Source organism: Aotus nancymaae, unplaced genomic scaffold (assembly GCF_030222135.1).
Source record: "Aotus nancymaae isolate 86718 unplaced genomic scaffold, 86718_ANA_hifiasm-v0.15.2.pri h1tg000018l, whole genome shotgun sequence".
Taxonomy (NCBI): domain Eukaryota; kingdom Metazoa; phylum Chordata; class Mammalia; order Primates; family Aotidae; genus Aotus; species Aotus nancymaae.
This window is the reverse complement of record NW_026988430.1, coordinates 21,566,611-21,587,131: the sequence shown is the minus strand read 5'-3', so window position 1 is coordinate 21,587,131 and position 20,521 is coordinate 21,566,611. Positions and strand designations below refer to the sequence as shown.

The following is a 20,521-nucleotide window of genomic DNA, read 5'->3' as shown; positions in this document are numbered from 1 at the left end:
TAAGTGAAAAAAATTAGCTATGAAAAATACATCAGAATAATACTTACGTAAGGCCAGGCATGGAGGCGCATGCCTGTAATCTCAGTATTTTAAGAGGCTGAGGCAGGAAGATCGCTTGAGCCCAGGTATTCAAGACCAGCCTGGGCAACACAGCAAACCCCATCTCTACAAAAAACTTAAAAATTATCTGAGCATTGTAGCACAGACCTGTAATTCTAGCTACTTGGGAGACTGAGGCAGGAGGATCATTTGAGCCCAGGAGTTTGAGGCTATAATAAGCCATGATTTCATCACTGCACTCCAGCTTGGGCGACAGAGCTAGTCTTTAAAAAAATATTTATTTGTTGAGAGGAGAATACATGAAATTAAATATGGAGAAATAATACCTAATTGGCAACTAGCCACTTTTAGGGAGAAGGAGCAGGATTCAGGGAGAGAAAGGATGGTCAAGGGAACTTTAGCTTTATTCATATACTTTAAACTTTTAAAAATAATTTATATTCATGTTAAGTTGTCTGTTACAGTTATGAATTTTTTTTTTTCAAATCAATTTTTAAGAGAAGCCAATGTTATCAGGCAGGGTCTAGGCATGTAACTGACACAGAAGAAAATCACTATAGAGAACTGGTTATACAAAATAGAGAAAAGTGAGGCAGCCCAGAGACTAGTAACAGCAGGCAACTTCTATGACTTCAGGCACTGAAAGGACAGTAAGATGATGTAGTCTCCCATATTCCGGAAGCTCAGGATGGTGCTAGAACCATAGCAAGATCTGCTCAGTAGTAACTGGGACCATGAGGAAGTGGCTGTGTTCATGGGACACAAGGGAGGTGCTGCTAGAGTTGGCTCAAAAAGGGGTTGGTAAAGACCCTGGCTTCCTGCCTCCTCTTACCCTACAATCTTCTGTTAGTGCTTCCTATTAGCCAACTCCAGAAAGCAAAGGAGTCTAGGAAATTTAATTCCCGCCAATATAGAACAGAACAGAGAAAAAGCAGAAATGGATTTGAGAGTGAGCTAGAGGCTGACTAACAGAGTCAGTTATCAATGTATGCCCTAACTTCCTATATTCTATGGCAGAAGAGGATACACATGTAGCAGCTCACTGTCTGTCTTACCTTCACTTAAGAAATAAGAAACTAGGTTCTCTGCCCACCACAAATCTAAAGTTCAAAATGTAATCATAATTTTTTTTAAGTAAATGATTAGAAATGCTGTATTTACTAGAGCAGCAAATTAACCAAAGCAAGTCACATGTATAGATTATGTAAAATTTTAGCATATTAAATCTCTATATGCCTGTGAGGAATTTCTGAAAATATAAAAAACAAAATGACTTTTTTTTCTGACATGGAGTCTCGCTCTGTCGCCAAATTGAAGTTCAGTGGCACCATTTTAGTTCACTGCAACCTCTGCCTCCCAGGTTCAAGTGATTATCCTGCCTCAGCCTCCTGAGTAGCTGGGATTATGGGCGTGTACCACCATGCCTAATTTTTGTATTTTTAGTAGAGATGGGATTTCACCATGTTGCCCAGGCTGGTCTTGAACTCCTGACCTTAAGTGATCCACCCACCTCAGCCTCCCAAAGTGCCGGGATGACAGGCATGAGCCACTGTACTGGGACAGAAGAAAATAACTTTTTAAAAATAAAGGTTCAGCTTAAAGACCAAGAATTTAAACTTATGTTGCCAACATGCATTTTTTAATGCCTTCCTCTAAAACCATTTTAGACAAAATACTTAAAATCCACATCTTTTCAAAAAGAACAAAGAAAAAGTCTAGGTTAGGAACTAAAAAATAATTGATAAAAATTCTAACAGAGGGAAAGAAAAAAAGAAAAGTTTTTTTTTTTTTTTTTTTTTTTTGAGACAGAGTCTCACTCTGTCAACCAGGCTGGAATGCAGTGGCTCAATCTCAGCTCACTGCTACCTCCTCCACCTGGGTTCAAGCAATTCTCCTGCCTCCGAATAGCTGGGACTACAGGTGGATGCCACCATGCCCAGCTAATTTTTGTATTTTAGAAGAGACAGGGTTTCACCATGTTGGCCAGGATGGTCTCGATCTTTTGACCTTGTGATCCGCCCACCGCAGCTTCCCAAAGTGATGGAATTACAGGCATGAGCCACTGTGCCCGGCCAGAAAACCCTAATTTATCTTTTTCTTAACTTTTATTTTAGGTTCAGGGGAAAATGGGCAGGTTATACAGGTAAACTCATGTCATGGGGCTCTGTTTACAGATTATCACACAGATATCTGTGTGATACAGATATCACACAGGTATTAAAAGCCTAGTATCCAACAGTTATTTTTTCTGCTTCTCTCCCTCCTCCCAGCCTTCACTGGACCCCAGTTTCTGTTGTTCCCTTGTGTCCATGAGTTCTCATCATTTTGTTACCACTTATAAATCAGAACAAGTGGTATTTAATTTTCAGTTCCTACATTAGTTTGCTAAGGAAAATGGCCTCCAGTTCCATTCATGTTCCTTCAGAAGACATAATCTTTCTTTTTTATGGCTGCACAGTATTCCATGGTGTATATGCACATTTTCTTTATCCAATCTGTCACTTATGGGCAGTTAGGTTGAATCCATGTCTTTGCTATTGCGAACAGTACTGCAATGAACACTACATGCATGTGTCTTTATGACAGAATGAATTATATTCCTCTGGGTATACATATCCAGTAATAGGACTGCTTGGTTGAATGGTAGTTCTAGAAAAGCCTAATTTCATTTAAGCATTCTTTTGGTCTTAGACCAGAAAAGAGCAAACTTTTCCTGTAAGGAACCAGAAAGTAAATATTTGACACCCTGGTGGGCCAGTCTGTGTCACATCTACTCAACTCTGCCACTGTGGGGCAAAAGCAACCATAGACAATATATAAATAAATGAATGTGTCTGTGTTCTAATAAATCCTTATTTATCAATATTGAAATCTGAATTTCCCACAACTTTCATATATCATAAAACATTCTTTAACTTTTAAAAAATACAAAAATAATTTTCAGTTGGCCAGGAATGGTGGCTCATGCCTGTAATCCCAACTCTGTGTATCACCTGAGGTCAGGAGTTCAAGATCAGACTGGCCAACATGGTGAAACCCCATCTCTACTAAAAAATACAGAAAATTAGCCAGGCGTGGTGGCACGTGCCTGTAGTCCCAGCTATTTGGGAGGCTGAGGCAGGAGAAATGCTTGAACCCGAGAGGCAGAGGTTGCAGTGAGCTGAGATCGCACCACTGCACTCCAGTCTGGGTGACAGAACAAGACTTCATCTCAAAAAAAAAAAAATAATAATAATTTTCAACTTACAGGCCATACAAAACAGGCAGGGGCCCAAATACGGCCAATTTATCATAGTTTGCTGACCCCACCATCCTTATACAAATTATGTTCAAGACTAGGTGTGGTTTTTAGCTATTTTAAACTGCTAAACAATAGCTAAATATATCCTTGTTTTTATTCCAATCTAACAGAGGTAACTTTTCAACAATATTGTCAGACTTTTAAAAATTACATATTCTGTAATCCAAAGATTCTGCATAAGAACTCAATTTATGCAAAAACATACCAGCACACTTGAGAGTCTGTCATTATATTCAAACCAACAGAGCTAATTTAAGAAAAACTTTGGCCCTAACCTGCAGGCACTCCATTCCTTCTGCTCATTTCCATGAGAAAGACTGGTGACCATCTATTTCATCACAAATTCTGGCTAGGATGTCAAGGCCATTGTTTACCTGACTGCAAAAGCCTATGATCTATGTTTAATCTGCAGGATAAAATAAACTCTAGGCAACATAAAACTTCTCATAGGGAGGCCGAGGCGGGTGGATCACGAGGTCAAGAGATCGAGACCATCCTGGTCAACATGGTGAAACCCCGTCTCTACTAATACAAAAAAATTAGCTGGGCACGGTGGCGCGTGCCTGTAATCCCAGCTACTCAGGAGGCTGAGGCAGGAGAATTGCCTGAACCCAGGAGGCGGAGATTGCAGTGAGCCGAGATCGCGCCATTGCGCTCCAGCCTGGGTATCAAGAGCGAAACTCCGTCTCAAAAAAAAAAAAAAAAAAAAAAAAACTTCTCATAAACGAATCTTATCAAAAGGCCTTAATATATAAACTAAATAAATTTCTAAAGAATTCCACGTTCATCTATTCTTTTACCAATCATTCAACCAATATAGTCCATTAGAAAGCATGACAGTTTTGCTCCTTTTTGATAGTTTTTCCCATATAGAATCCTATCTTCTGAATCTTATTTCAGTATTTCACCTACAGCTATCCGAAGAATGTTATAAGAAATTACTCCACAAAACCCAGCACTGCATTTACTATTAAAAAAAAAAAAAAAAGATTGTAGCTGGAAGCATTCCCCTTGAAAACTGGCACAAGATAAGAAGGCCCCCCTCACTCCTATTCAAAATAGTATTGGAAGTACTGGCCAGAACAATCAAGGAGAAAAAAATAAAGGGCATTCAAATAGGAAGAAAGAAGCAAAACTATCCCTGTTGGCAGACAACATGATTCTATACCTAGAAAACCCCAGTCTCGGCCCAAAAGCTCCTTCATCTGATAGACATTTCAGCAAAGTTTCAGGACCCAAAATCACTGTACAAAAATCACTAGCATCCCTATCCTATACACCAACAACAGCCAAGCTGAGAGCCAAATCAGAAATGCAATCCCATTCACATCTGCCACAAAAAGAACAAAATAACTAGGAATATAGCTAACCAGAGAGATTAAAGATCTCTACAATAAGAATTACAAAACACTGCTCAAAGAAATCAGAGATGAGGCCAACAAATGGAAATACATTCCATGCTCATGGATAGGAAGAATCAATATCCTTAAAATGGCCATTCTGCCCAAAGCAATTTGGACTAAATGCTATTCTTATCAAACTACCAATGACATTCTTCACAGAACTAGTAAAAACTATTTTAGAATTCATATGAAATCCAAAAAGAGCCCAAACAGCCAATGCAATCCTAAGCAAAAAGAACAATGCTAGGGGCATCATGTTACCTGGCTTCAAACTATACTACAGGACTACAGTAACCAAAAGAGCATGGTACTGGTATTAAAACAGACACACAGACTAATGAAACAGAATAAAGCCCAGAAATAAGGCTACACATCCACAATCATCTGATCTTTGACAAAGCTCACAAAACAAGCAATGGGGAAAGGACTCCCTATTCAATAAATGGTGCTGGGATAACTGGCTAGTCATATGCAAATGACTAAAACTGGACCCCTTCCTTACATAACAGACAAAAAAAATCAACTCAAGATGTTATAAAGATTTAAATGTAAAACCCAAAACTATAAAAACTCTGGAAGACAACCTAGACGATACCACTCCGGACATAGAAATGGGCAAAAATTTCATGACAAAGATGTCAAAAGCAATCACAACAAAAGCAAAGATTGACAAATGGGATCTAATTAAACTAAAGAGCCTTTGCACAGCAAAAGAAACTACCAACAGACTAAACAGATAACCTACAGAATGGGAGAAAATTTTTGCAAACTATGCTGACAAAGGTCTAATATCCAGTATCTAAAAAATTTACACAAATTTATGAGAAAAAAAATCCTATTAAAAAGGGGGCAAAGAACATGAGCACTTTTCAAAAGAAGACATATGTGCAGCCAACATGCATATGTACAAAAGCTCAATATCACTGATCATGGGAGAAATGCAAATCAAAACCATAATGAGATAGCATCTCACACCAGTCAGAATGGCTATTATCAAAAAGTCAAAAAATAACAGATGCTGGCGAGATTGAGAAGAAAAGGGAATATTTATACACTGTTGGTGGGAGTGTAAAACAGTTCAACCACTGTGGAAAGCAGTGTGGCGATTCTTCAAAGAGCTACAACTACCATCTAACCCAGCAATACCATTACTGGTTATATATCCAGGGGAACATAAATCATTCTGCCATAAAGACATATGCACACAAATGTTCACTGCAGCACTATTCACAATAGCAAAGACATGGAATCAACCTAAATGCCCAACAGTAACAGACTGGATAAAGAAAATGTAGTACATATACACCATGGAATACTGTGCAGCCATGAAAAAGAAGGAGATCATGTCTTCTGCAGGAACATGGATGGAGCTGGAGGCCATAATCCTTAGCAAACCAACACAGGAACAGAAAACCAAATACTGCCTTTTCTCACCTATAAGTGGTAGCTAAATGATGAGAACTCATGGACACAAAGAAGGGTCCAACAGACACTGGGGTCTACTTGAGGGTAGAGGCTAGGAAGGACAGGAGCAGAAAAAATAATTACTGGGTACTAGGCTTAGTACCTGAGTGACGAAATAATCTGTACAACAAACCTCTGTTACATGAGTTTATCTATTTCACAACCCTGCACATGTACTCCTGAACCAAAAAACTTAAATAAAAAAAAAAAAGAGCAGGTGGGGAGGGGTAAAAAATAAATAAAATTTTTAAAAAATTTAAAAAAAGAAATTACTCTGCAAAACCCAATGCTGTGTTTACTATTAAAAAAAAGATTGTAGGCCAGGCATAGTGGCTGATACCTGTAATCCTAACACTTTGGGAAGCCGAGGGGAGGATTGTTTGAGGCCAGGAGTTCGAAACCAGCCTGGACAACATACCAACATCCCCTCTCTACAATTTTTTTTTTTTAATTAGCCAGGTGTGGTGGCACATGCCTGTAATGCTAGCTATTTGGAAGGCTGAGGCAGGAGGATCACCTGTGGCCATGAGTTTGAGGTTGCAGTGAGCCATGATCACTCCAGCCTGGACAACAAAGCAAGACCCTGTCTCTCTACTTTTTAAAAAAGAAAGAACCCTTGGGAGAAATTTCTCAGGCAGTACCATCAAGGAAGGAATGTTTTTCTCAAAAGATTTGTATGCCTTTTATACCTTAGAGATGCTATATATATGATAGCCCAACATAAAATTGTCTTTTATTTAGCCACTAGGAAACAAAACTTTCACCATTTACCTCTGGTAATGGTGAATGAACTTAAGGCTTATTATTTACATGTACTTCTATAATCAGCTTCAGATTCCTGAATTATTTTTCTTAAATTTTCTTTTGAAAAAAAATCCTAATATATCATGTTCATGTAAGCTATCTCAAATAAAGTGGGCCTAAGTATTCAGTAGCATAAGAAACTATCACACATAGGCATCAATCAATCGGAAAATAATCTACCTCAAACAACTGCAATTTGTTCTTTGTGTGGCTTCAACAAAATCCCAGGATGCCACTTTAGCAGCTGTCTCTTCTTCACATAGACCACCTGATGAAGCAGAATACTTCCTCCTAAGATTTAAAGTTATAAAATTGTTTAGAATTCATAAAATTTTCTATTAAACCTGAATTTAGCATTAAAATGGATTTTAAACATCAACGTTTTGAGTAAAGAAAAACCATACAAATGACTGTTTATGCTTTAGATATCTTCTAATTACCGACATGCAATTTTTGAACTTATAAATGAAAATACACACTTTTTCTGTGCTCTGTTCATATTGCATTCTTGCCAAACTCTATCCACCACATGATTTGCTAATTTTCTGGGTATTTTCCCACCATGGTGGCTAGTACTATCGGAGTTGAAGCCATCAGATACTGAAGAAAATTTGACCCACTTCTGAGCAGACTGAGGATCAACTGAAAACAAAACAGAACAAAAAAACAGGCTGTAGAAGAATAAAGGTAGGTTTAAAGTAACATTGTTTGGGTTTTTAATTAATTTGTGATACAAGCTGCTCCAGCTATCTGGTAAACTTATATTTTGAGACAAAAAACATGTTACTCTTTGGAATCAGATCTCATTTGGCAAATGTGGCAATCAAGTACATCTCTGCAACCTTGCACTCTCAGTGCCAAAAGTGGGGTTCTCAGGAGCCAGGTAGGGCCAGCACAGGGTGGCGTGTGGGAAGAGGTGGGCTGAGGGCAAAGAAGGAAGTGTCCCATGGATCATGCAGTATAAGCAAACCAGATTATCCTGATGTGTCCAGAGTGATGTCATCAAGGTTGGGGGGCTGGCCAGAGGTGGGTAGACTGGAAGGACTCAGGAGTAGTGGGAAGGAGCCCTGGACACTAGCCAAGGAGCTGCTGCACAGAGCCTGGCTTCCACATCGAGATGGAGATTGGAGCCCAGGATGAGCCTCCGCGGTGGCACTCTGACCCTTCTGTCCCTGCCAGCCTCTGACCTAGGAGAGTCAATCATTGCTGGACTCTGGCCAAACATTTTAGTGTTCTTATCTAGTTGGAAATCAGTCTTTTTTTTTAAGGTCAACTGAGCATGAGCATACTTCCCCTCCAATTGTAAAAAGCTCTTCTGTGTTTTTGTATATTTCTCCTCTGTTGTAAAAAGTTCTTCTGTGTTTTTGTTTTAAAGGTGGATGAGGGAGGGCAGGGATATAAACCTGTTGCATGAGTTGATGGGTCAGAACTTTCGTATATGCATGCCTCCTTCTGAGTGACAGGGCATTTTGCAGAAAATAAGCACCTTGGTAACTAAACCCCTTTTAATAGCTAAAAAGCTTTAGTTCTGTATTGACAGTTACCATAAAAGTTTGGGTTTATTTTTGTGGGACTTAATGGCTAAGAATTAGAACACAGCAATGGGCTGCTGTTGGAGTAATGTAAATTAATATTATAAACACACAAAGCTTTAAAAATAAAAGTGCACAACTTTTAAATACAGAAAGCAAAATATCTAAAACAGAGAATGCAAACTGGATGGCAGTGTATCAGTGCTGATTTTCTGATTAAGAGGATTGAGTAATAGTCGTATAGGAGAGTGTCCTTAATTTTGGGAAATACACTGAGTACACAGGAGTGATGGGACATTATGTCTGTAGCTTGTTCTCAAATGGTTCAGAAAAAGACCAATGATAACGAATGTACATAATATAGAGAGGGTAATGAAGTAAGTAATAACAGTTTGGAAATCTGGTTAAGGAAATTCTTTGCACTACACTTGTAACTTCTCAAGAAGTTTGAAACTATTTCAAAATAAATTATTTCGTAAATACTTACTGTACACAAAATAACAGATTACCAGAGTTGATGAGACAAATTACTGCAATACCTGTTTGGACTTCCTCAGGAGACGTAGGTGGTGTAAGCGTAACTGAAGACATAGCAGGATCTCTTGTGGAAGCAGGCACTTGGTGGACACCCAAGCAAGATGATGAACACTGAGTGGATCCCACAGAGCTAGGAGTAGGAATGTCTGACTGAGGGACTAGAACAAAGCATGCTGGGTAGATCATTCGGACACCAGCTGAAAGGGGAAAAAAGAGACAGGAAAACCAATTACCTTTGTGACTAGTGAATTAGTTTCATTCAAAAGCACTACAATGTAAAAGTAGTTATCATATCTGTACAAATAAAAATACATTTTTATAAATATAAGCTTCTTTGGCATAAGTTTTTCTGTTTCTGAGAAGAAACCACAATAAGCTGTTAGTAGTGGTACCTTCGCTAAGAGAGATTTGGAAAAAAGCAGCTTTCCTTTTCATTTTTTAGATTTCTAGAAATGTGTTTTTTAAACCTTTATTTGCATCTCTGACCAACTTAATGTGTATTACTTTTTCAATTTTATTTTGTAAGTTTAACAAAGGTAATCTGGAATTAGAATTATGAACCATTTTCTATATGCCTCTATTTTAAAAGTCTAAAAAATGTATTTTGTTTCTGTTTTTGTCACAACTGCTCTGATAGTAATGTGTTTATTAAAAGTGAACACGGGTAATCTTTTTATAAAACAAAAAAAACCAGGCTGGGCACGGTGGCTCACACCTGTAATCCTTTGGGAGGCTGTGGTGGGCAGGTCACTTGAGGTCAGGAGTTCGAGACCAGCCTGGCCAACATGGTGAAACCCCATCTCTACTAAAATTAGAAAAATTAGCTGGGTGTGGTGGCAGGCACCTGTAATCCCAGCTACACAGGAGGGTGAGGCAAGAGACTGGCTTGAACCTGTGAGGCGGAGGTTGCAGTGAGCAGGGATTGCACCCTTGCAGCTCCCTGGACAACAACAAAGCAAGAGTCTGTCTCAAAAAAAAAAAAAAAAAAAAAAAAAAGAGGTAATCTTCAGGTATAACATAACATTACCATTAGATTCCATTAAATACAATATGGTAGATTCTAATTCCAAGTATCTGCTAAATTATACTTTCTCCATGCCTCTCTAAGGTAGAGTATATGTCTTTACTCCACTATCAGGCTGTGTGACTTGCTCTGGAATGTAAGCATGTGATATGAGCCACATCCTAATAGAAGCTTTAAGTGTTCTTGTAGGGTCAGTGCAGTTTCTCTTACTTCTGTCTTCTGCTATGAGATTAACATGTCACAGATATGAGTACTTTGTTAACCTGTGTCCCTGAATGAGAGGACATCAAGAATACAGCCAATCAAAAAATCTGACCCTTTGAGGCTGGGCACGGTGGCTCACGCCTGTAATCTCAGCACTCTGGTAGGCCACGGAGGGTGGATCACTTCAGGTCAGGAGTTTGAGACCAGCCTGGTCAACACACCAAAACCCTGTCTCTACATGGTGGCGTGTGCCTGTAATCCCAGCTACTCAGGAGGCTGAGGCAGGAGAAGCACTTGAACCCAGGAGGTGAAGGAGGTTGCAATGAGCCAAGACAGTGCCACTGCAATCCAGCCTGAGCAACAGAGTGAAGACTCTGTCTCAAAAAAAAAAAAAAAAAAAAAAAAAACCACAGGTTGTCAACTTTTCAGCCTCCAAATATTACTTCATTCATAATTAATTGGTCCATTCTAAGCATGGTTCTCTCTAGACAGAATATATTTCCCTGCCCCAATGACTTTGGCTTGGCCATTTAACTAGTTCTGTCTAATGCAATGTGAGCAGATGCTACATACATCCTAGAAGAAGCTTTGAATACATGTATATGGTTAGGTTCACTCCCTGTTATTCTTCTGTTCTCATAAGAACGGCGTGTCCTAGATACTGGGATATTCATTTAACCTAGGTTACAGAATCAGCAGATACATGGAGCCAAACCGCAGCTAAGATGCACCCCTTAAGTAATGTGGGCAGGAAATAAGAAATAATGTTTGGTGTTGAAAGCTACTGAGGTATTAGACTTGTTTGTTACTCGGCAAAATATAACTAATACACACAATCATGCGTTTTCCCTTTATGAATAATACTTAGGATCCATACCAACAAGAACTTCTACTGCAGCTAAAGAATCATCTTCCCAATCCATATCTTCCTGTTTTTCTTCAGACATCTCCTTCAAGCAACATGAGATAGGATAGAACTGTTTCCATTCACCAATTAATTTTTTTGTAGCTGAATCAGACATCTTGAATGCCTGTCCTGTGAGAGTGCCATTTAGTCCAAATGGGCATAAGATAACTAGAAACCCAAAGCAGACATCAAGTAAGTAACTAAGGACTGTTTTACCAAATAAGAACACAGTGAACAATATGGCAAGTAATTGTGCAATTATAAAAAAGAAAAGGAAACCAATAATAACCATTCCAGAGAAAAATCAATTTATTATACTTCATTATTGTGAAGAGAAAGTTCAACACTGAGTTTATTATATAAACTGTTAAAAATTTGTCTGCCCAAACTAATAGAAAGAAGCTGGGAATATTTGTGTATCCTTCAATTTACTTTGACTCCCACTGAGAAAAAGCAATCTGAGGAGAAACAATACAGATATATAAACCTAAATATTTATAATGTACTGCCACATAAACTTTAAAAAGCAAATATTAGGTTTAAAGTTAAAATAAGAACACACTGCCAAGCCTTAAAAGCAAATCAGCAATCTTATAAAATATTTCTTCTGGAATTCAACCGTTTTCATAGTATAAATAGTATCAAAAGTCCCTTTGTAGCTATGTTAAACATGGCTTTGACCAGGCGTGGTGGCTGACACCTGTAATCCCAGCACTTTGGGAAGCTGAGGCAGGCAGATCACTTGAGGTCAGGCGTTCAAGACCAGCCTGGCCAACATGATGAAACCCAGTCTCTACTAAAAAAATACAAAAATTAGCCAGGAGTGGTGGCATGCGCCTGTAGTCCCAGCTACTCAGGAGGCTGCGGCAGGAGAATTCCTTGAACCCGGGAGGCAGAGGTTGCAGTGACCTGAGATCATGCCACTGCACTTCAGCCTGGGCGACAGAGTGAAACTGTCTCCAAAAAAAAACAAACAAAATATGGCTTATATGACCTGACACACAAGATAACCTTGAAAACTTTAACACATATAATCACAATATGCTATCTAAGAGAACATTTTAAACTACTTCGCTGTTCATAATCAAGGATTTTTTGGTAATACCTGTATTTAAAAACTTATTTCACTGACTTAATACTCTAATGGGGGAGAAAAAAGTAAATGACATCAAAATCATCATTAGGCTAAAGACTGGGGGGAATTCCACTAATCCCAAAATGTAAAATTATGAAGTTCAATAAGGATCTTCTTGAAACAATAAAAGATCAAATACCTACTATAATAAAATAATCTACCTTGAAATGGGCTATTAGACTGCTGAGCAAGGGTGATATGCTCTTCACTGAGAAGGTATACAGGTTGATGTTGGTTAATTTCCACACTGGTACAAACATTGCTGTCTCCATGCAAGAAAAAGGTGAAAGAGCAGGACAAGTGTTCACTAATAAAGAAGAAAAAGTTATATTTTAGTGATGACTAGTGGCCAAAAATTATGTTAACTTGCTTTTGTTTATTAGGAAGTATGCAAAAATGCATACTCTATTTTGCTCGGAAATTCTACTTCATCAGAAGGAAAAAAAATCATGGATATGAGCAAAGACTTAGCTATAAGAAATGTACTTCACAACACTGTTTATAATAGGAAAGGCTGCAAATAGAGAACCAGTTAAACAAGTTAGGTACATTCACAGATAGAATTATTATATAGCCACAAAAATAAGTTAAAGTAGAAGAGTAGGTTTATTGGAAAGGGACAAGCTACCAAAATAGTAGGGTCATTTTTTTCTTTTTCTCTTTTAAAGAAAGAGACAGGGTCTCACTATGTTGCCCAGGCTGGCCTATAACTCCTGGGCTCAAGGGATCCTCTTGTCTCAGCCTCCAGAGTAGCTGGGACTACAGGCATGTGCCACTGTACCCAGCTCTCGTTTTTAACGAAAAAAGTTTTCTTTGGTTAAAGAGAATCAAGGCAGACGACAGAATGGTGACTTAATTTTTATCTTTGCCTATTTCCCCTTCTCTCTAAGAAACCAAACACAAATGTTTTCTCATTTTATTAATTCTCATTGGGCTAATCAATCATTTCATGCAATCCCCTCCCAACCAATAATGTTATTTTAAAGCAATAATGGGTCTCACAGTTGAAGGCACCCTAGAATCAAGAATATATGCAAAATAGTACACCTTAATGAAATTCAGGTATGGCTGAGTATATAGGTTGAAAAATAGAAGTTCCCAAGGACATCAGAGGTATCCTCTTTAAGATATAATTTAGAAGGGTCAAGTTGCCCAGAAGAGGATAAGACTAAGAAGAATGAACACTTCTCATTCCTTCTTCATACATTTACCTTAGAAATTCATCTTAAAGAACCAGTTTCTTAAACTATGACAATCAATCAACTCAAAACCTATTATACATATATGTATAATCCCTCTAGAATTTCTTCTGGATAAGCAGAACACAGTGAATTTAAATTAAGTTATAGTAAAAGTAATGCTAGAGTTAACAGAAGTACAGATGGTAGAAAAGAGGTGAAAAGCAATATAGAGCTAAAATTTCTTCATCTTATATACATGAAGGAGTCAATACAAATAAATTGATAGAACAAGAAATAGAAATTTAAACATGTTATTTAAGTTACAAATGTAACTGACAGAGGCTAGTCTGAAGGTAGTGAGTTATCTCAATTGACTATTCAGTTAGTTGCAGACCAAACTCTTTGTTCTACTCTTTCCCCTCTTTCCACTACCACACATGACTAGTCTAAAAAATGATTTTAGTACAAAAGAAATTTTTTAAGGCTGGGCACAGTGGCTCACGTCTGTAATCCCAGCACTTTGGGAGGCCAAGGCAGGTGGATGACTTGAGGCCAAGTGTTGGAGACTAGCCTGGCCAACATGGTGAAACCCCCAGATCCCTAAAAATACAAAAAATTAGCCAGGTATGGTGGCATGTGCCTGTAATCCTAGCTACTTGGGAGGGTAACGCATGAGAATTGCTTGAACCCGGGAGGTGGAAGCTGCAGTGAGCCAGGATCACACCACTGTACTCCAGCCTGGGCGACAGGGTAAGACTCTGCTTGAAAATAAATAAACAAATAATATAACTAACAGAAAAACTAAAAATAATATAAAAACCTTATTGTTCTTGGTAAGAAAGCAGTGACACTGGCCAGGAGTGATGGCTCACGCCTGTAAGCCCAGCACTTTGGGAGGCTGAGACAGATGGATTACCTGAGGTCAGGAGTTCAAAACCAGCCTCGTCAACATGGTGAAACCTCGTCTCTACTAAATACAAAAAAAGTAGCTGGGTGTGGTTGTGGGTGCCTGTAGTCCCTGCTACTCAGGAGGCTGAGGCAGGAGAATAACTTGAACCTAGGAGGTGGAGGTTGCAGTGAGCTGAGATCATGCCACTGCACTCTCATCCTGGACAACAGAGCAAGATCCCGTCTCAAAAAAAAAAAAAAAGGAGTGACATTGTTGAAAGTTAATAGAGCAAGGCTCAGAGGCAGTATAAAAATCTCTGGAATTATGACAGTAGCCACCAGAAGTAAGAAAAAATTAAAAAACAAAAAAACACATACAAAAAACCAACCTGGTTGCTTCTGGGAATGGGACTTGGATATTTGAGCAGGAATCTTTAAGGTTTTTAAATTTATAATACCATTCTGTTCTGCTTGAATTATATTAGTTTTTTAATTTTCAAAAATTATAAATTCTATATATTAATCAGTCATTACTATACATTTCCTCATGCCAATAATTTGTATTTTTATTTAATAAAGTTTTATTTAGGAATAATTTTAAATTTACAGAAAAGTTGCAAAGACGCATAGGGCATTCCCATATACCTTTCACCCAATTTCCCCTAATGTTAATGAACATCTTAGATAATTAACACTGATATATTACTATTAGCCAAACTCCAGTCTTGATTTGGATTTTCTACTTGTGTACATTTTCTGTTCCAGGATCCAATCCAAGTTACCACATTGCATTTAACCAACAATTTTTAATAGAAAAGAAAAAAAAATAGTCAGTATAGTGGCTCACGCCTGTTAGCCCAGCACTTTGGGAGGCTGAGGCAGGCGGATCACCTGAGGTCAGGAGTTAGAGACCAGCCTATCCAATGTGGTGAAATCCTGTCTCTACTAAAAAAATACAAAAATTAAATGGGTGTGGTAGCACACGCCTGTAGTCCTAGCTACTCCGGAGGCTTAGGTAGGAGAATCATTTGAATCCGGAAGGCAGAGGCTGCAGTGAGCCAAGATTGAGCCACTACACTCCAGTCTGATGACAGAGTGAGACTCTGTCTGAAAAAAAAAATTTTTTTTCATCTTATTGGAATAATTATTGAAGAATCATGAAGACTAATGACATCTGCTTTAGTAAAAACGGTATAAATCTTAAATAACCACCACATCAAGATGAGTAAAGAGACTGTTAATAAAAACTTTGAGAACTATCCACTCAGAAGTGGACCATTGCTATTGCTCATTTAAAGTAAAAAACTGAAAACCAGGTGTAGTAGCTCACATCTGCAATCCCAGCTACTGGAGAGGCAGAGTTGGCTGGGTTACTTGAGGCCCAGATTTCAAGGCCAGCCTGGCAACATAACAAGAGACTGTCTCTACAGAAAAATTAAAAAACAACATGCCATGGTGGCACATATCTATAGTCCCAGCTACTCCGGAGGCTGAGGCAGGAGGATTGCCTGAGCCCAGGAGCTATAATCGCACCACTACACTCTGGCCTAGACAACAGAGCAAGACCCTATCTCTTAAAAAAAAAAAAATTATTTAAATAAATAAAAGAGTATGACCAGAATGGCCCACTGGTCTAAGTAGAATTTACATATGGAATTGACCTGTACCTAATCTGTAGTTTAAAGCATAAAGTATGGCATCAATTAGCTGTAACCTCATCCCACCTCCACCACCTCAAGTTGGCCTCCAGTTACATGAATGAGAATACATAACTGCTATTTTTAAGCCACTAAGTTTTGGGGATGGTTTAGTTATAGCGAAATAACTGATACAGAAATTAGTACCAAAAGTGAGGTGCTGCCAAAACAAAAACCTGAAACATGTGGCTTCTGCTTTGGGACTAGATGATAGGTGGAAAGTAATCTAGACACTACAGAAATGAGAAAGTCACTATGAGAGACTGGGAAATGATATCCCATGCTATACAATGGAGAAATACTTTGTAGAATTATTGCCAGAAATCATCTGCAAGGCAGAAAATGTGCCTAATGAACTTAAAGAACAGATCAAGTAAAAATGTAAATTGGTTTTTAAGAGCTATACTTGATAAAGTACTAAAAGAAAGAGATAAAGAACAAAGCTTACTGGCTTGCAAGCATAATTTAGATACAGAAAATACAAACAACTCAGGACCAGCAGGGTTGGAAAATGAAACAAATAAATGGTGCCATTACACAGCCTAGGGGAAAAGATCATATCAAAGTGTGACTCTAATATCCTTTGTTATAAACATCAGATATCATTTTTGATACCAGTTGAAACATTAAGATTTGGGTTTTTTCCTCATAGTTTTAAGCCTCTATACATTTATTTTTCTCAAAGAAAGTATTAAATGTAAACAACCATACGCTTTGAATTTTCTTCTGTGTAGGAGTGCACATATAGCCATATTTGAATGTCCTCCTTCCTGACACAACTTTTCTATATAACTAAGGATGAGTTACAAAGTATATAAATAAAGGTAATTTCTAAATATTTTTATCTTAGCAAACCACCAATATTTAATAATTAATTCTGAGAAGAATATGTCCATTATGCTCATTATATGTACTGACATGCAACACATGCAGAAGCCAATTTTCAAAGCATTTTTCTCTCTTTACTACAATAAAGGACATGAGAATCTAAAAGCAAGACCAAATGCTAAAAACTTAAATGAAAACCTGACAGTCAACCAGCTAGAATTACTGTGCATTTTTCAGTATTACAAGCTTTTTACAGGTTTTTCAGGAAACCTTAGAAGACTTATGCATTATCTTGGTAGGGGGACAAACCTTTAAAAAGAATTTTAAGAATTATTAACTAAAAATAGCATGTCAGGGAAAACATTTATTGAAGAAGAGTTGGGTGTGATGGTGAGTGCCTGTAGTCCCAGCTACCCAGGAGGCTGCGGATACTTCAAGCCAAGAGTTCAAGGATGCAGTGCACTTTGTTCAAGCCTGTGAATAACCACTGCACTCCAGCCTGGGCAACAGGGTGAGACCCAGTTCTTCAAAAAAAAAAATCAAGCAAGAATAACCTACTATGTAGAGAAATTGTTAATTTGATTAATTTTAGGGTAAGCATGCTACAGAAATGATTACGAAAGCTGTAAGCTTACTTAGCAACTGAACAGCAAATTTTTAAAATCTGAATTGCCAATACTTCCAAGAATATTTATAAGTAAAAGTAATAACCTAAAACAGTCTCATAGTCTTTATCTTTAAAAGACAAAAAAGGCCAGGTATGGTAGCTCACACCTGTAATCCCAGCACTTTGGGAGGCTTAGGTGGGCAGATCACCTGAGGTTAGGAGTTTGAGACCAGCCTGGCCAGCATGGCAAAACCCTATCTCTACTAAAAACACACACAAAATTAGCCGGGCATGGTGGCGTGCACCTGTAATACCAGCTACTCAGGAGGCTTAGGCAGGAGAATCATTTGAACCCAGGAGACAGAGGTTGCACTGAGCCAGGACTGCGCCATTGCACTCCAGCCTGGGTGACTAAGCAAGACTTCACCTCAAAAAAAAAAAAAAAGACAAAGAGGCCTGTAATCCCACTTTGGGAGGCCAAGGAAGGCAGATGGTTTGAGCCCAGGAGTTTGAGCCCAGCCTGGCCAACATAGTGAAACTCCATCTCTACTAAAAATACAAAAATTAGCTGGGTGTGGTGGTGCACACCTGTAATTCTAGTTACTCAGAGATTGAGCCAGGAGAATCACTTGAACCTAAAAGGAGGCAGAGATTGCAGTGAGTTGAGATCGTGCCACTACACTTCAGCCTGGGCAACAGAGTGAGACTTCACCTCAAAAAAAAAAAAAAAAAAAAAGGACGAAGAGGCTAGGAGACCTGAATTTTATAACCTCTACTGTTCCTTTAATCAGTGGAGTACAGTTCTTAAAAAACACAGCTTTCAATTCCGTTTCATTTCATACATGAAATATTAAATAGGAAAATTTAAAAACAGTCAGGCTGAGTGACTCATGCCTGTAATCTCAGCACTTGGGAGGCTGAGGCAAGAGGACTGCTTGAGCCCAGGAAGTTTGGGACCAGCCTGGGCAACATATAACACAAAAAAACTTAGAAATTAGCCAGATGGGGTGGTGCCTGCCTGTGGTTCCAGCTACTTGGGAGGCTGAGGCTGAGGTGGAAGGATCAATTGAGCCTGGGAAGTTGAGGGTGCAGTGAGCTATAATGACACCACTGTACTCCAGTATCAAAAAAAAAAAAAAAAAATTCAAAATGGATTTTTCTCATGACAAAGCATTTAAAAACATTTATGCATGTATGTATGTAAGTATGTATGTATGTATTTATTTGATGGAGTCTCATTCTGTTGCCCAGGCGGGAGTGCTGTGCTGCAGTCTCGGCTCACTGCAATCTCCACCTCCCAGGTTCAAGCAATTCTCCTGCCTCAGCCTCCCAAGTAGCTGGGATTACAAGTGCCTGCTACCATGCCCGGCTAATTTTTTTTTTTTTTTTTGCATTTTTAGTAGAGATGGTGTTTCACCATGTTGGTCAGGCTGGTCTTGAACTCCTGACCTCATGATCCACCCACCTCAGCCTCCCAAAGCACAAAGGACCCACTGTGCCCAGCCTAAAAATTATTTTGAAAGCACTCTTAGCATTTTAAAAATCTATTTTCCTGAAAATATTATTATATGGGAAATGTTTAAAAGTACATTAATTTTCACGAGGTCAAGAGATCGAGACCATCCTGGTCAACATGGTGAAACCCCGTCTCTACTAAAAATACAAAAAATTAGCTGGGCATGGTGGCGCGTGCCTGTAATCCCAGCTACTCGGGAGGCTGAGGCAGGAGAATTGCCTGAACCCAGGAGGCGGAGGTTGCAGTGAGCCGAGATCGCGCCATTGCACTCCAGCCTGGGTAACAAGAGCGTAACTCCGTCTCAAAAAAAAAAAAAAAAAAAAAAAAAAAAGTACATTAATTTGACCTATCTTAAACATTATTTAGGAAAATAAATTCAGTATGTATAAAATTGTAAAAGTCATCTTTCAACTTTCCTAATGGTCTTTCCAATGAACAGTTACCCACTTGATTTTTTTATTTTATGGTTTAGAGACAGGTTCTTACTGGAGTACAGTGGTACAATCATAGCTCACTGCAGCCTCAAACTACTGGGCTCAAGCAACCCTCCAATCTCACCCTCTTGAGTAGCTGGGACTACAGGCGTTTGCCACCATTCAGCTAATTTTTTTTTACTTTTTTCTAGAGATGGGGTTGGGGGGCCTCACTATGTTACCCAGGTTGGCCTCAAACTCCTGGCCTCAAACAATCCTCCCACCTTGGCCTCCCAAAGTGTGAGATTACAAGCATGAGCTAACCTCATCTGGCCCCATTTTATCTTTTAAATAAGAAAACAATTTGGCTCCTTGATATAAAGGGATAAATTGGTCTCCAAGGGGTCTTTGTAGCAGCCCAATATTCCAAAGTGCAAAACATGTGACCAATGCTTTCAGCTCCCACTGTTTATCTGCCACTACCCTATTTAACAGCAACTCTCAATCCCAGCAGTCTATGATCAAAGAAAAATTACTACCTCCTGTACCGCTAGCATATAATCCCAATATACAATTAGCTTGAGCTTATAAGATAAAATGATTTAAAATAAACCAAGTTTGTATGTGATATTGGAGGGAAAATATATTCTAAATATGTGATAAAATTTGAGTGTTTTTTTTTGCAGGGGGTTGGAGGGGAGACAAGGTGCTGCTCTGTTGCCCAGGATGAAGTACACTGGCGTGACCTTGGCTCACTGCAGCCTCTGCCTCCCAGGTTCAAGTGATTCTCCTGCCTCTGCCTCAAGAGTAGCTGGGATTACAGGCAACCGCCACCATGCCCAGCTAAATTTTGGTATTTTTAGTAGAGATAGGGTTTCACCATGTTGGCCAGGGTGGTCTCAAACTCTGACCTCAAGTGAATGGTGGATCACCTTGACCTCCCAAAGTGCTAGGATTACAGATGTGAGCCACTATGCCCAGCCGATAGATATATGTATGTATGTGTGTGTGTGTGTGTGT

General features: G+C 38.8%; 1 protein-coding gene across 2 annotated transcripts in view; it reads right to left on the bottom strand.

Moving 5' to 3' along the window:
- Window positions 1-20,521, bottom strand: part of MED13 (mediator complex subunit 13) — a 122,301-nt gene that overhangs the window by 75,334 nt on the left and 26,446 nt on the right. For both annotated transcript variants that reach the window (XR_010343345.1, XM_012445468.3), the window contains exons 4-8: window positions 12,533-12,678; window positions 11,207-11,404; window positions 9,104-9,298; window positions 7,512-7,674; window positions 7,213-7,323 (exon numbers count right to left, since the gene is read on the bottom strand). Coding sequence is in view for 1 of the 2 variants with exons in the window: in XM_012445468.3 (XP_012300891.1) it covers window positions 7,213-7,323; window positions 7,512-7,674; window positions 9,104-9,298; window positions 11,207-11,404; window positions 12,533-12,678 (813 nt within the window). In the remaining variant the exon portion in view is untranslated. The remainder of the gene's footprint in view (window positions 1-7,212; window positions 7,324-7,511; window positions 7,675-9,103; window positions 9,299-11,206; window positions 11,405-12,532; window positions 12,679-20,521) is intronic.